The sequence below is a fragment of the Polyodon spathula genome, chromosome 15 (assembly GCF_017654505.1).
Source record: "Polyodon spathula isolate WHYD16114869_AA chromosome 15, ASM1765450v1, whole genome shotgun sequence".
Classification (NCBI taxonomy): Eukaryota; Metazoa; Chordata; class Actinopteri; order Acipenseriformes; family Polyodontidae; genus Polyodon; species Polyodon spathula.
Genome location: NC_054548.1, coordinates 31,535,193 through 31,551,778, shown reverse-complemented (window position 1 = coordinate 31,551,778; position 16,586 = coordinate 31,535,193). Strand labels below are relative to the sequence as shown.

Here is a 16,586-nt window from a genome sequence, read left to right as displayed (position 1 = left end):
AGCACCAGTGGGTACATATTTTACGATATAATAATAAAAGGAATATGCTTTTTTTGTTGGATGTGTATAGCTGTTATATACTATGTATAGTCTTATTTATTATATTTTACAGTGTGATAACAGAACAAGAAAATGTACTGAATGGTAATCCGAAAATAATCGTAATATTTTAAAATAAAAGTAGCCAAATATCATTTTAGACGATGGACTGTGCCGGGTGTTGGCTTATTTTGAAAACCTTGTTTGTGTGTCTCTCTGTTTATAGAGGTGTATACTATTACAAACATATTGAGTTTTGCACATCAATGCTTGTATGCAGACTATTTAACAAAATAAATCACCTATCCTCCCATTAAAAGTTTACTCTCTATTTATGCAACTACCCTTGATTACAATAGCAACTCGGTGCATAGCCTGCAGTACAGTAACAGTACAGTACTGTAGTTTAAAATAAAGAAGTAACAGAAGCAACAAAGTTGTTCAAGCTACTGTAAATCCAGAAATATTTGCGGACAAAATATTTGGCAAACCACACCCAAAAAAACAATTTTGCTTCACAAATGTTGGCAACCTGTTGCCCTGAAAGTTGTATACTACTTCATAATACTGTATGTACAACATGAAGACCTGATGATGGTTAATATTACTGTATGTGTCTTCAAAAAATAAAAATAAATAAAATAAGCATTTTTAGTGCATTTATACAGGGTATTTACACATAGGCTAGTGTAAGGTTATCACAGGGTTTGAAAGAAAGAAAAAGACACACAGTACTGCATACAGAATATAATTTACTGACAGGAAAATTTATATGAAAATCAATCAACCAAAACTGTTTCTAATGCAAGAACTACCCAACAACTTCACAGGCATTTAAGGTGCTGTATGTAGTGTACAGGCCTACAAGTGCAATATTAACTCCAAAACAGAACTGAATGCAATTGTGATATCATAGTAAATAAACATAAATACTAGAAGAAAGTATTTACCAAAGTTAAAACAGTATTTTTTTTATAGCATTGGAGAGGGTGGTGGGTAATTCACTGTCACGGGAGACAGAACAGATATATTTGAAACACTGCACAGGTGTCCAGTTTTATTAAATGGCAATGTTTTCTTTCAACCCGCAGAGGGTGTTGTTGTCCGTGGTCTGCTTACCAACTATGGTAAACAGAACCACAGTAATACCAAAAGGCGGTAAAACAGTTCAGAGTGCAGGCGCACAGGTGCTCCAAAGAGTAATCAAAAAACAGAAGGCAAAAGGAAAAGCCTCAGCCTGCTATACACAATATTTCGGGGGTCTGCCCAAGGTTTTCCCACTGTCACTATCTTTCTTTTGGTTTCCCGATTTCTTTCTCTGGTTTCTTTTCTCCCGCCTGGTTCTCGATCCTGGACCAGCACTTCCGCACACTCAGCGCATCTAAAAGGGCTACCTGAGGAAACAGTAGAGCGTTATCTTATAGGGCTAACAATCTCCCCAAGACCTGCCTCCCAGCCACTCAGAGAGAGGGAAAGTCCACACACTCCCTTTCCCACTCCCTGTTTCACTGCCATGACTTACAGGCGGGTATTGGACAATCTGGCCCCCCCCTACTCGATACCCAAAATACTTCGACTCTCTTCCCAATGGCACACTTCTTTTGGGTTAGCAGTGATCCCAGCCTCCCGCAAGAATTGCAGCACCACCACCACCATCCACAGATGACTCGGCCAGTCCTCACTGTGGATAACCCCGTCATCTATGTAAGCAGCAGCATACTGCTGATGGGGCCGCAAGATGCGATCCATCATCCGCTGGAAAGTGGCAGGTGCTCCGTGCAACCCAAAGGGCATGGTCCTAAATTGGTATAACCCAAAGGGAGACTCTCTCTCGATTCCAGGGTCAGGGGTATTTGCCAGTACCCCCTCGTTAAATCCAGCGTCATCATAAAAAAGGGGCTCACCGATAAGGTGGCCGCGTGAAACCCTGATCCAACACTGCAGCAGTCTGTGGGTAGCCCCACCCTGCCCCGGTTTCCAGGCTGGGAGCTCCCGCTGATATCCCTCGACCAAATCTCTGACTACCCCTTATCCCCAGTCCCTTCGCCCTCTCCGGGGCCAGTTGAGGGGAAGATCTGGTAGTCACACTTATTCCAGGCAGTCTCGTGGGCGTTGGCTCCGCTGCCTGGTACTGTTCCGCCAATTCGACCGCCTGGTCCAGAGTATCAGGTGCCTGCCGCTGGACCCATAGCTGAGGTCCCAGAGCTAGACACTCCAAGAACTGCTCCACCACAATCAACTCCACCAACCTGGCTTTGGTGATCACGTCCGGATTCAGCCAGCCCATAGCATACTCTTTTAGGCAGTGGGCAATAGCTCGTGGGTGCTCCCCCGTCGCAAATTGCTCCTCCCGGAACTTTTTCAGTAGCCCTCCGAGGTAGCCCCTACGGGATTAAGGATGGCCACCTTCAGCTTGGGCTACTCCAGCATGCACTCCGGGGACAGCGTCCTTGCTGCTGCTTGAGCCTCTCCGGTGAGCTGAGGCAACAGGTAGCTAGCCCACTGTGCTTGGGGCCACCCGGCCGAGGTCGCCATAGCCTCAAACACCTCCAAGTAGGCTTCAGGTCGATCCTCGGCCATCATTTTAGTTGGCCTCTGCAACCCAGGGTCTGGCGCAGAGGTCCATCATGGCTACGAACTCTGTGTGGCATCCATGGTTTATTTTTAGCAGAGAATCATTTGTACTCCTACTGTGGGTGCCTTTATGTGCAATACCAGTGAATCCCACTTTTAACCACGTGTGAGAGGGTGGTGGGTAATTCACTGACACGCCGCGACGTACCCTCACTTAGAAATTAATTGATACCTTCTGTACCATGTTGATAAATTACCCCAGATGGGGGAAGTGCATCATCAGTTGTTCATTCCTCAGCCTTTTAAGGAGGATTTGTTGCAGCTTGCTCACGCTATTCCCGTCTGGTCATTTGGGAAGGGATAAAACTAAAGCAAAGCTTGTGTCACGGTTCTTTTGGCTGGGAAAATAAAACAGTAATAAAACTTGATTTCTTTCTCCGGTTTCTTTTCTCCCGGCTGGTTCTCGGTCCTGGACCAGCACTTCTGCACACTCAGCATGTCTAAAAGGGCAGACCAGAGTAAACAGTAGAGCATTATCTTATTTGTTTTGTAGATTGTAACGTGTTTTCATTTTCAAGTATTTACAGAAACGTATACGACGTAAAATATTGTCAATTATGAAAAAAAAAACTAGTTTCCAGCAAGTGTACTCAAACTTTTGACTGGTACTATATATATATATATATATATATATATATATATATATATATATATATATATATATATATATATATAATGAGAAGACAGTGTGTAAGATAAGAACCTATGCAATAGTTAGCGTGCCTGCAAACAGCCAAGTAAGATCAATTTATGCCCGTGCCCAAATTACTTTGAGGACCATTGATTTATTACTTCTATATTGCATACTTTGAGGACCATTGATTTATTACTTCTATATTGCAGGAATTACTATTGACAATAATCAGTAAAGCACTGCATTAAAAGACAAATATCTGCAGTATTATCTGTAATCTGTAATGACCAATCAGAGAGTTTTGATAAGGATGCCTTACTTTCTATTGTTTGCGGGACTAGGCTATTAACCCCAGGAAATGTGAATGAAAAGCTGTACTGAGCTCAGTGCTTGGAGTCAGACCCAGTGATCGTTTAGATTCCTGTATTGAAGATTGTTATTTTGTATACCTTTTACTATTTGAATAAAGCATTTTAAAAACCAAACAAGACAAAGAGCTAAACCCTAGCATGCAAAGCAAAGTTCCAGAATCCTGCGTTCCCTGTGTCAGAGCAGTGCGGTAAGGAGCGGCAGCAGCAGAACCAGCGTCACCCTTGGCCTGTCTGACCTTGTTCGGTCCTCATGAGTGCCAGTTTCTTCAAATCGTTTGATGGTCTTGGCCACAGCAGTTACAGACACTTGCAAAGTTCTTGCAATTTGTCTCAAAGATTGACCTTCATTTCTTAAAGTAATTACAAACTGTCTTTTTTCATTTCATTGATTTACATTTACATTGATTTACATTTTTATTTAAAAATTATTTTTTTGAATGCAATTCACTTATGATTATTGGCTTATATAAGTACACATATCGTATGTTGAAATGTTAAGTGTTTATAGACAAGTTTATACAGTTAAAAGCATAGATAATCATGAAAAGCCTGGTTTCAAGCCGGTGTACTCAAACTTTTGACTGGTACTGTATATATATATATATATATATATATATATATATATATATATATATATATATATATATATATATATTATATCTTTAAGAGTTTTAGTGGGGTTATTCTGGGCTCACTCTGATAAAGCCAAGTCTCAGGTATTAATTATGCGTGCTGCGCTTATTCTTTAAATAATTTACATAAAATATGCAATGCAAATATTTGTAAATAGCTTGTTTACACAGATAAAAGTGTAGATAGCATCTCGCTTTGTTTCAATTTGACAAATTTGTTAACACTACTCTGTTTTAAAGATCGCTCATCTGAAGCACAATTATTCAGAGAAAGTGGATTCGTAACTAAATCTACAATGGTGTTCCCCTTGTCTGGTGAAATATAAAAAATAGAGATAGAAAATTAAATTATAAATACTGAAATTATTTTTTTTCTCAATAATAGTTGCTGAAATTCAGTGCTACCTGGCATATTAACATCCCGCCTCTGCTCACGAATGATTGGACAGCTGTCAGATCTTTCACTTTCCCATTGGCTACTCACTCGCCTTCAATTTTTATGCAGAATACCGTGAATGGCCTCTGCTTGCTTATGATTGGACAGCTACGTAAAACTTGGCAGATATTTAACTCTCCTATTGGTTAAACTTACAGTCAGTACCTGCACCTGAAACAGACACAGTTTATGTCCCACCCAGCTAACTTATGATTGGGCTACCACAGAGTCAATGCAGATATTCAATTGGTTGATCATATTGTAAAAGCCATTCAGAAAAAAAAAATGTTGAGTACGAACAAGCACAGCATAATCGAGCAGCGTTGTCAACAGTGGCGCTTTTGTTGGAAAAACGTGTCTAAAACTTTTTTTAATTTCCTATGCTATGACCCACCAGAAATGTGTTCACGACCCATAATTTAAGAACAGCTACCACGGGCATAATGGCCTGGCTTCGCGGGCACGACTTTGAGGACCATTGTAATAAAACATAGCTAATTTGCTTACACCGATTCAAACAGCAACACAAATTCCAGCCAGGGGAAGAAGCAGATGCCACATATGTTTGCAGATTATGCTCAAAAATCTTTGCATATGAAGTATCATAGAAAATGCAGGCTGTCCTGGTGAAACTTACATTTTGCATTATTCATCTGCAATCCAGTGTCTTGTAATTTCTGTAGAGCTGAGCACAGGCATGAATTGTGTTCATCAGGGTTGCTTCCATACAGCATGATCTCACCTAAATAGTTCTGTACTCCAGGTAGGTCTTAAAATATTTTCAGTGATGCCAGAGATGCATAAACACAATATTTTAAATAAGTCAATTCCTAATGATGTGTTAAAACCGAATCAATATGGGTCAGAATAACAGACAAAAATTCAAAAGGCATAATAATAGGAGCATGCTATAGACCGCCAGATTCAGACGGTGAGCACAATAATCTGTTATACAATGACATTAGAAATGTGTGTAGCAAAGGAGAAGCCATACTAATGGGGGATTTCAACTTCCCCCAAATAAAATGGGAAAACCCGGTGGGTAGCGCGAAGGATGAAATAGAAATGGTGGAAATGACAAATGACTGCTTCCTAACACAATTTGTGAAGGCACCCACTAGAGGGGAGGCATGCCTTGATTTAGTCTTTTCAAATAACGAAGATAGAATAACTAAAACAGAGGTCAGAGAACCACTGGCAAACTCAGACCACAACATGGTCTCATTTGAAGTGTTTTTTAAATCCCCAAAAGTAAAGACTAAAGCTAAGGTTTACAATTTTAGAAAAGCAAACTATGAAGGCATGAAACAGAGACTAACAGAAGTAGATTGGAGTAAAATAGAGAAAACACCCACAGAAGAAGGATGGTTGTTCTTCAAAAATGTAGTACTAGAGGCGCAAAACAATTATATCCCTAAAGTAGACAAATCTAAATGTAAAACTAAATTGCCAAAATGGTTTAATAGATCAATTAAAAAAAATATTCAGCGAAAAAAGGCACTTTACAGAGCATTAAAAAAGGACCAAAAAGAAAGTACGCAGAAAGAGTACACAGAACTGCAAACGCAAGTCAAAAAGGAAGTTAGAAAGGCCAAGAGAGAAATAGAAATGAACATTGCTAAGGGAGCTAAAACCAATTCCAAAATGTTTTTCCAATATTACAACAGCAAGAGAACATTCAAAGAGGAGATTAAATGTTTAAGAGATACAAATGGCAAAATCGTAGAGGAAGAAAAAAAAATAGCAAATATGTTAAATGATTACTTTTCACAAGTTTTTACAAAGGAAGATACTGACAACATGCCCCACATGTCATCCAGTTCCTATCCAGTTTTAAATAACTTTAGCATAACTGAGGCAGAAGTGTTAAAGGGACTAGGAGCTCTTAAAATAAACAAATCCCCTGGGCCGGATGAGATCCTCCCAGTAGTACTCAAAGAAATGAAAGAAGTAATTTACAAACCGCTAACCAAGATCATGCAGCAGTCTCTTGACACAGGGGTGGTACCGACAGACTGGAAAATTGCAAACGTAATACCGATCCACAAAAAGGGAAACAAAACTGAACCAGGTAACTACAGACCAGTAAGCCTGACTTCTATTATATGTAAACTTATGGAAACTATAATAAGATCCAAAATGGAAAATTACCTATATGGTAACAGGGTACTGGGAGACAGTCAACATGGTTTTAGGAAAGGGAGATCGTGCCTAACTAACTTGCTTGATTTTTTTGAGGATGCAACATCGATAATGGATAATTGCAAAGCATATGACATGGTTTATTTAGATTTCCAGAAAGCTTTTGACAAAGTCCCACACAAAAGATTAATTCTCAAACTGAACGCAGTTGGGATTCAAGGAAACACATGTACATGGATTAGGGAGTGGTTAACATGTAGAAAACAGAAAGTACTGATTAGAGGAAAAACCTCAGAATGGAGTGTGGTAACCAGCGGTGTACCACAGGGATCAGTATTAGGTCCTCTGCTATTCCTAATCTACATTAATGATTTAGATTCTGGTATAGTAAGCAAACTTGTTAAATTTGCAGACGACACAAAAGTAGGAGGAGTGGCAAACACTGTTGCAGCAGCAAAGGTCATTCAAAATGATCTAGACAAGATTCAGAACTGGGCAGACACATGGCAAATGACATTTAATAGAGAAAAGTGTAAGGTACTGCACGCAGGAAATAAAAATGTACATTATAAATATCATATGGGAGATATTGAAATTGGAGAAGGAATCTATGAAAAAGACCTAGGAGTTTTTGTTGACTCAGAAATGTCTTCATCTAGACAATGTGGGGAAGCTATAAAAAAGGCTAACAAGATGCTCGGATACATTGTGAAAAGTGTTGAATTTAAATCAAGGGAAGTAATGTTAAAACTGTACAATGCACTAGTAAGACCTCATCTTGAATATTGTGTTCAGTTCTGGTCACCTCGCTATAAAAAAGATATTGCTGCTCTAGAAAGAGTGCAAAGAAGAGCAACCAGAATTATTCCGGGCTTAAAAGGCATGTCATATGCAGACAGGCTAAAAGAATTGAATCTGTTCAGTCTTGAACAAAGAAGACTACGTGGCGACCTAATTCAAGCATTCAAAATTCTAAAAGGTATTGACAGTGTCGACCCAAGGGACTTTTTCAGCCTGAAAAAAGAAACAAGGACCAGGGGTCACAAATGGAGTTTAGAAAAAGGGGCATTCAGAACAGAAAATAGGAGACACTTTTTTACACAGAGAATTGTGAGGGTCTGGAATCAACTCCCCAGTAATGTTGTTGAAGCTGACACCCTGGGATCCTTCAAGAAGCTGCTTGATGAGATTTTGGGATCAATAAGCTACTAACAACCAAACGAGCAAGATGGGCCGAATGGCCTCCTCTCGTTTGTAAACTTTCTTATGTTCTTATGTTCTTATGTCTGCTTTCACTATGTAAAAAGTTGCTGGTGCAGAAATTCCATCATGCATGATATTTGTAGAAAAATAGCCGAGTACTGGGCGATCATCTCTGAAATAAATCACAAGCTGGATATCTGGATTTCTCAAGGGCAAGTCAGCAAGATCTCCCTGACGTCATGCTTCTGAACTGAACAGCAGACTTTGGTTGTGTGATTAACAGTTCCAAGGCAATGAAGCAAGACATTGTGTTTTCGGGCTTCAGGTAGCAGTGTTTTTTACCAGCATGTAATTCTCAAACATTTTCATCCAAGTTTGAAACTATATCACAGGCGTACCCGTGCTGGGTAAAAATGGTGCAGGAAGAGATACAGATGCAGTGGCCACCCTCGTCGTCAATTTATGGTGTTGAAGGACAAAGCAGTAAACTCAGAAGTAGAAAGTAAAAGCGTGAACTTGTGCAAACTATATTTTCAATCCTCCATTTACATCCCACCAGCTGAACTTCCTTTCAAAGGCAGCTAGACTACAGATCCAGTGCCACCTAATGGTCTATTTTAGTAAAGCAGGCACAACAGGTTCTTCCAGCGACAGTGGCACGACATCATGTGAGAAGTGCATCATTGTAAAAGTGTAGAGCAGTTAGAAACAGTAAGGAGAAACTAAACCTAGAATTGCTTTCATCAGAAAATACATTGATTGGGAAATTAATGCAGCTTGAATTCTAACAGCTGTATGTCTTTTTCTGATCACAAACTGAAACTCAGAGAAGCTGATTCAAATTCAGCACCGTTCTGAAACAAGGGTAAGGGGCGGAGCTGCCAGCACTACAGAACACAATAATTTTTGGAAGTCTGCACCCCTGACAGCCACAAAGGCAATGCATGACTGGGCAGTAGCAGTCCCTCAGGAGGTGACGGCGGCTGCAGACCCTCAGGAGGTGATCTGCAGAGTGGAGCCAGGACTAGCTGTGGTGCTGGGTATGGCCCTCTCCGCAGCTGCTGCAAACTAGCAGTTTTCTCCCTTCCTCTGCTCAGCAGCCTATGCAAAGAGGGCTGTGGACCATCAGCCTCTTGTCCTGGTCTGTCCTGTCGTGAAGGGAGAGACAGCTCCTTCTCCTCTCCCTTGGGTGGTGGTGGTGGAGACAGAGGCAGCTCCTGCTGCTCTGCTCCTGGCAAAGGTGGCAGGTGCTCCCCTTCTGGTTGTGAAGGAGGCAGGGGCTCCTCCCCTTCTGGCTGCAGCGGGCATGCTCCCTTTGCTGGTGGAGGTGGGAGCAGCAAGCAGTCATCCCACAGCGGTGGAGGTGGAACCAGCAAGTATTCTCCCTCTGCTGGTGGAGGTGGGAGTGAGACAAACTTTTAATTATTTCACTTTTAAACACTACAGTTTCCTTGTAATAAATACCTGTTTATTTGTGCAGTAAAATTAAAATAAATGCAACACTGAGGCCTTTTTAGTTTTAAATGTAACTCTGTCCAACAGTTGCTTTTTCTTTTGTATACAAAAGTCTCCATATTTTTGGCTCACAAAGATCATCCCAATTAAAATTGCTACCTTTCTGATAAGAACTGATATGGTGAAATGCTTGCTTCGGCTGCCAAGTTTTCATTAATTTCTATAATATAATGAAGAGAACGGACATTAGTACATATACTTATTCTGATACCAAAAGGTATTTTGGTAATTCATTTTGCTTATTATAAAGGCTTTGGATTCAAAACTGCTGATTACCAGCGAGTCTCGCTTTGGCTGTCAAAAAGCACTTTCCATGCCCAGCGCTGCTCTGATACAAGCAGGTAAAGAAGAGGTCACAAAATTAGTTATTTTCCTTCAGTAGGTCCACTGTGTACTGAAGTTATTAATTACAGTTTACACTTCATTGTCTTGCTTTTTTATGCATAATACTTTAATAATTGCAATATTTCAGTATTTCTAGAATATTTGCTTTTAACTCAAGGACTACTTGTAGATCAAGTCTTATTAAGTCCAAATAAGATACATGACTGTGAATCCATTAAACTATAGGCTTGTTAATATTGAGAAATATAACATCATTATTAAGACTTCTGTAATTATTACTATTTTTATTACACTAATGCCCCAAACAGGGAAAAACACTTTTCTTCTACCTACTATACCCGTTATTTTTTTTGGATGTCCACTTCTTTCAAGTGTTTCAGTTGTATTTGTTTTGTGGTACTTGATTATTGCTCTGATTGTGGATTTTGGTATTCCATATTTATTTGATACTGTTCTGTAGCCATTTCCTTTGTTGTAGTTTGCTACGAGTGCATTTCTCAAACATGAATCCAACTCCTTAGTCTTGACCATCATCTGCTATGTTTCCAAAATGTTCTTCTTCAACAGATATTTGAAATAATTACCTCTTCTTCTGTCTTAGTTACAGTATAATTTTTTTTTTTTAATTCATTCTATTACATTTTTACAGACTTTTAATGTAAATGCACCAATATACTTTTATCATGCAAATTGCATGAAGCTGTTAAACTCAGTAATTGTGTATTTTTGTCTTTATTAATTGTTGGCAAATGTTCACTAAAGGCTTGTATTTAACATGTTTTCTTGAATGATCTTATATTAAGTGTAGGGTGCCAGTACTTTTGTCTGCAAATTTACATCTAGTAAATGCTATTCAAAGTTAAAACGAACATACTGATATTTCCCCTGTATCCTTGTCGACACAGGGAAGTGTAAATAGAAATGTTACTGAAGTTAACGAGGTAGCAAAATTAATCTTAACACCACCCTTTATACAACATAATTACAACATTCAACAGCTGATGATCAGGGGAGATGTGAAAAATGCAATTGAAAATGAAGAACACACAAAACAATAAAGCAGGAGTGCCAATACTTTTGTCATGAACGAATACTTAAACAAGTTTGTTTGTTTTCTTGATCAATGTTAAATTGCTAGAACATGTATGTTGCTTTCGGTTTTATTAAAAAGTAGTTTACATTTACTAAATGGTTGTCCTTAATCTGTTACCTTGAATTATGGTATAAAAAGAATAGGGTACCAATTCTTTTGTCTTTGACTGTATTCTACATACTGTAGATGTCAGTCCTGGTGACTTACTTATTAATTATGTGTGTAATGGGCTATTTGCATGCTTGATTGGGATACCTGGTCATTATTACTTAGTTGAACTTTGTGTTGCTAAATATTTCTAAAAGATTTTCCCTGCTTCCCTTATCATTGTTTAGTGGAACTTTTTATGTTAAAGATGTTGTTGCTAAAGTTTTTTTAATTCATTTTCTTACCTCTGCCATTTTGACTGCTCTCTTTATCACTGAATGCTACTCTGCCCATCATATATCTGTATCTATGCTATCAGCTTAACCTGGATGCAGATTAATTATGAGTGATATGGCAATTCATGACCTTTGTGGCTTCAAGCTGCACTGTTGAAGTTAATTTAATTATAAATGTTGGAAGGATTTTTGTGGCTTTAAGCTAAACCATAACTTGTTTAACAAAGTTTTTTGTAATGAGTATATTCAGTGCTCTGACAATCAATCAATGATGCAGATGACAAGAAACAGGGTGGAGAGGGTACCATATGTGTGCTAATATTAGTTTAAATAAATAAATGAACACATTACAAAACAATCCTGGCCAAATTTGTTTCCACTATGGCTATTTTAGTTAACAAAACAAACTCTATTATAGGAGCAGGGCAAACAGTCTGCTGGAGGGTGTAATTTATAGACAGGTGATTGGCATGGTAAAAGTATATAAATTGAAGTTCATCACCCTATAGACAGATGGTCCTTGAATACAGTACATCCTGTTTTGACTGTACATTACTTAACAAAAAATTAGTAGCTCTTCCAAGCAGAAATTAAATGAAACCTGTTTTTTTTTCCAGGCATGGCAGGAGCTGGGAAGAAGCCGAGCGCGGCTCAACTGGAAATGCGGATGGTACAGAGCAAGAAGGACATTGAGAACCCAGAGATTGTAATACAAGCCACTGTGTTATAAGCATCACATAAACCCCAATACTGCACAATGTATAGGTGTTGTAAATTTGATCTGTAATGTGTAATTTACCTTAGATCTTTTACAAAGCACAAAATTTCCACGAGTCAAGCAGGAGGTTAAAGGCAAGAAAAACTATGGGCCAGTACAAAACTATATTGTTGAACAGAAAGATAGCAATTCGGTTCCCTTTTCTCAGCCATCTTTACTTCTTAGAGTTGTATTAACCTATTTCCAACATTAACATGTAGTCTCCCAATAAAGGTTAAATAAATAGGTGACCAAAAGGTTGCAGTTCAAATCAGGTATATTATCTTAGTTTGAATTACCTATAATAATTGTAAAAACAGGAAACATTTTTGTTGTACCTAAATTTGATGACACCTTTTCCAAACATTTACATATTTAGTAAGTCAAAGGGGGTAATATTTTTTATGGCCAGGAAAAAAAGAGGTTAATGCAGCTCTGAAATATATTCTTCATACTGCTTTACATGAACCAGTGTACTGTACTTGTATGAGTGTGTTCCTTTGAGGGTGGACGGGGGTATCTACTGTAGTTTGGGGCTACAAAAATGGAGCAAAAAACTAATTGATTTTATCAAGGTTTAAAAAGATATTGTGTTCTCATAAAAAACATATATCCAATTTGGACAAAGGACTGCTTCACATGAAAGTAGACTAAATAATATAGAGATTGAAATACAGAAGACTTGCACAACATATTTTACAAGACACAGGTGGTTTAGTAAAAGCCAAGTAATCAACATGAAGACATCTTGCTTTTAATCTCGTCATGACATTTATTTTTCTAATAGTTGATGTGCTTCATTTGAATAAAAATAGAACATTCAAAGTAATCTTACCTTAAATCACTTCCATTTGAGAGATTGATTTATTTGATACTAATTATACTCATTTTAACTGTGATTTTAAAAAAGATAATTATTGTTGTTGTTTTTCAGTTCACATCCACATCAGTTTATGATTCAGAGCTGTGCTCTAGGGAATGGTTCTTCAGTTTGAATCAAGTAAGAGGAAGCAATGACAGACAGTGGATATAGGGAACCTACAGCAGGCATTAACATTACATGATAATAAGGGGGAGTTTAGGAAGCAATACTGTAAAGCTGGTCATAAGGTAATAAGCATGATTAATCAAAAGATCATAGAAAAAGCAGTATTGCCTTTTATTAATTAGTCGTCTTCAGCTGATATCCCTCAACCTTCCCATATCTGTAACTGTCTGTTAACATTTAAACAGTATCTCATAGTTTGTTGTTTTTTAATGGAAGAAAAGTATTTGACTAGTAAAATTAGTTTTTTGAGTAAGACTATTTTATAACATGTTTCAATGAAGATTGTATTGTACAAATCAGCATTTATATAATATGTATGGTATAATGCAATAAAAAATGATTATATTACCTTTTGTGAAGTCCTTGTTTTATTGTACCAATGTACAGGAGCATGTAGGATACAAATGTAACAGATTGATGAATTATAAGTAGGGGCCCAGCAAATTCATGGTATTTGTTAAAGAAATTCACTAATGACAATCAAAATAAACCACAGTGTACAAAACCGTCATTTTATTTAAAAAAAAAAAAAAAAATAGGATTGTATACTTGGTTGCTTTTCTGCAAAGGAGAATCCACCCCTAATGAATACATCATCCACAAGCATATAAAAGCTCTGTGTGTTATTCTTTTATGTCTTTTCTTTTTGTTTCGGCTGCTCAGCCGCTGGGAAGCCGAAACGGGAGTTGACCGCTTAGAGCCTGGAGGAAGGGCTGCCCTCAGCCACGGATTTCCTGAGCTTCCCCCTAAAAAATAAAAAATATGTGAGTAGGAGGTTTTTCCTTACCTGAGTGCTGAGCGGTTCGTATTTATTTCTGCAGGGTGTGTGGTCGGGTTGGAGAGGCTGGGCTCGCTCCCTCGGCGCAGTCATGCTCTGGGGGACGGGCCGTGTCTCAGCTGCTGATTTTCATTAAATTCAATATTTGGGGGATAGGTGGCAGGGTGCCACCGTGGAGCGTGTTAATTATTTATTATTTTCCATTCATGGTTTTGTGGCCTCGTTTTTTTGGAGGGAGGTGGCCCATAGCCACTTCCTGTCTGCGGCACTGAGATGCATCTAACTGTTCATGTATTTCCAGCTGGCCTCACGCATATAGCTGTCGGGCACCCAAGGACAAGGCCTCCTGCCAAATTTATCTTTCACTCGGGCCCTGAGTGTCCACCACAGTCATCGAGCCCTGAGTGCCCTTACAATTTATAAATCATCTGCAATTGCAATCGTCATCATTCATTCATTGCCATTCGTTCATAGCGGATTCTCCATGCTGAAAACACTTTTCTATTTAATTATATTCTACTGATGTAAGTTGCCTAAAATGTGTTATATTGATAGTTCATTAAGAACATCATCCGAACACCAAGACTGAAACATTTTAACTCTTGAGTCAACTCTTTAAAATGTACATTGTAACATTGGAACTCGAGTCGTTATTGAAACAATCTTTAACAAAGATTAACCTTGTAACAAACTTCTGCTGGAAACAAGTTATTTTAAATGGACTGTTGGCTGCAAAAAAGTAACAAGCAGCTAAAATAGATTTTTTAAAAACAACCTTAAATGACAAATGCAGCAAGATTTTTGAGTTTTGTAAACATTTAAAACTTATGCTGACACATTAATTACAATGGCTGTGTAATTCCCTAGACTATTTTACTGCCTTATGGAGAAACGTTAACTTCAAACCTGAAGTGACAAACAAAGTGACAAACAAAGCTTTTGTGTTTTTTATACACATTGTACAATTCTAGTACTATGTAGAAATGTCATTTTACAGTATGAAGAATTCACCAATCATGAAGCCGGTATTTGTTTGACCACGTTGCTGTAGTAACTAAATGCACAGCATTGACTTTATAACTATGGAGATAAGTTGATTTAATTCACTTTTTCTCTCTCATTTCGAGTATAATTTATTATAATTAATTTATATTTTGAAATAATCTAGCTTTTTAAGCAATAATTCTTCATAGCTTTGGTTCTGGTTAAGTCCACAAAGCGGGAGTTCTGCTTTGCCCTTACCCAGGATTCAGTTCATGCTCTCTCTCCCTTACTGCTCGGCTCTTCGGGAGTCGAATTTAAAATTCTTGCTCGTGCCTTTTCATACCAGAGCTTGTACCAGTTGGTTCATTAAAGCAGAAGATAACCACGATTAATGCATCCACTGCTTGGGAAGGGAGTTAAAGAACACAGCTCTTGCGGTGTTTGTGCTCATTTTTCTAAGAGGACACTGGAAATCTGTTCCAGAGACTGATCTGCATCTCTGACCCTGGCACAGCATGACTCACCCCATTTGTCCCCTGCTGTGCAGTCAACAGAGTCCCCACTCCCTGTTACACCGGGAGCTAGGAAACGATCCTCTGGGGGTAGGATCAGGACTAACAGCCCATGCTCCTCTAAATCCTCCAATTCATCATCTGGCTCGGCGAGCTCCCCCTTTCCACTACCAGAAGAGGAACAGGATCCACTACAGCAGGCCTTCTGGTACTGTCCGGGTTGCGTGGCAAATAGAAAAGCTTTTTGAAACTATGAACCAGCAGTAGTCCCTTTTGACTGAGCTGCTGCAAGCCCCCCCTGTCCCCTTTGTCTCAGTCCCCCGGGTTCAGGCACCATTGCCTGACCCACAACCAGAGCAGGAGGACGCCATGTCCCTTACTGCAACTGAGAACATGGACATCTAAGAATTGATCAGATGTCTTGGCTCCCACGGTAAGCCTCTCCCTGTCAGAGGAGTCACCCCCAAATGCAGATTCAGGCTCCTGCAGTCCCTGCTAGAGCTAATTGCAGAACTGTTTTCACAGTATGCAACTCGAAGACTGGCGCAATTATCGGCACCCTGCTCACAAGCAGCAGCCACAGGTGCAAGCCTCTACAAGCCAGCAGCCCTAGGGATTTGCTGCCACAGGATTATTGCCAATCATGAACCACAGACACCTGGGTCATTACCACCATCAGGGCCTTTTACTCTCTGCAGTTTAGATTTGGCCCCCCTCTTTCAGTGCATGATCACAACAACGGTCATGAACCCTCAAGAGACCGTATTTGTGTCTCAGAAGGTGGTGGCTCTACAACAGAGAAGCAAGGCTATTACTCCAGGTACTTCCTGGTGCTGAAACGGGTTGGCAGCCTCAGGCTGATCCCTCGACCCCAGACATCCCACTCTGTACTTGAGAGTCCAGAGATTGAAGATGCTGACAACGCGGCAGTTGTTGCAGTAAGTAAGGTCAGGCGACTGTTTCAATACAATGGACCTCAAGGACACCTACTTTAACATCCCTATAAGACCCGGCTACAGAAAGTAATTGTGGTTCGCCTTTCAAGGTAGTTTCATGTACTGCCAATCAGCCTCTCGTTCC

At 39.2% G+C, this 16,586-nt stretch overlaps 1 protein-coding gene across 2 annotated transcripts in view; it reads left to right on the top strand.

Annotated features, from left to right (window-relative positions):
• Positions 1 to 13,540, top strand: part of LOC121328102 (pyridoxal kinase-like) — a 145,924-nt gene extending 132,384 nt beyond the window's left edge. For both annotated transcript variants that reach the window (XM_041272591.1, XM_041272590.1), the window contains one exon: positions 12,045 to 13,540. In XM_041272591.1, the coding sequence (XP_041128525.1) occupies positions 12,045 to 12,157 (113 nt within the window). In that variant the 3' untranslated portion in view covers positions 12,158 to 13,540. The remainder of the gene's footprint in view (positions 1 to 12,044) is intronic.
• Positions 13,541 to 16,586: the final 3,046 nt, after the last annotated feature.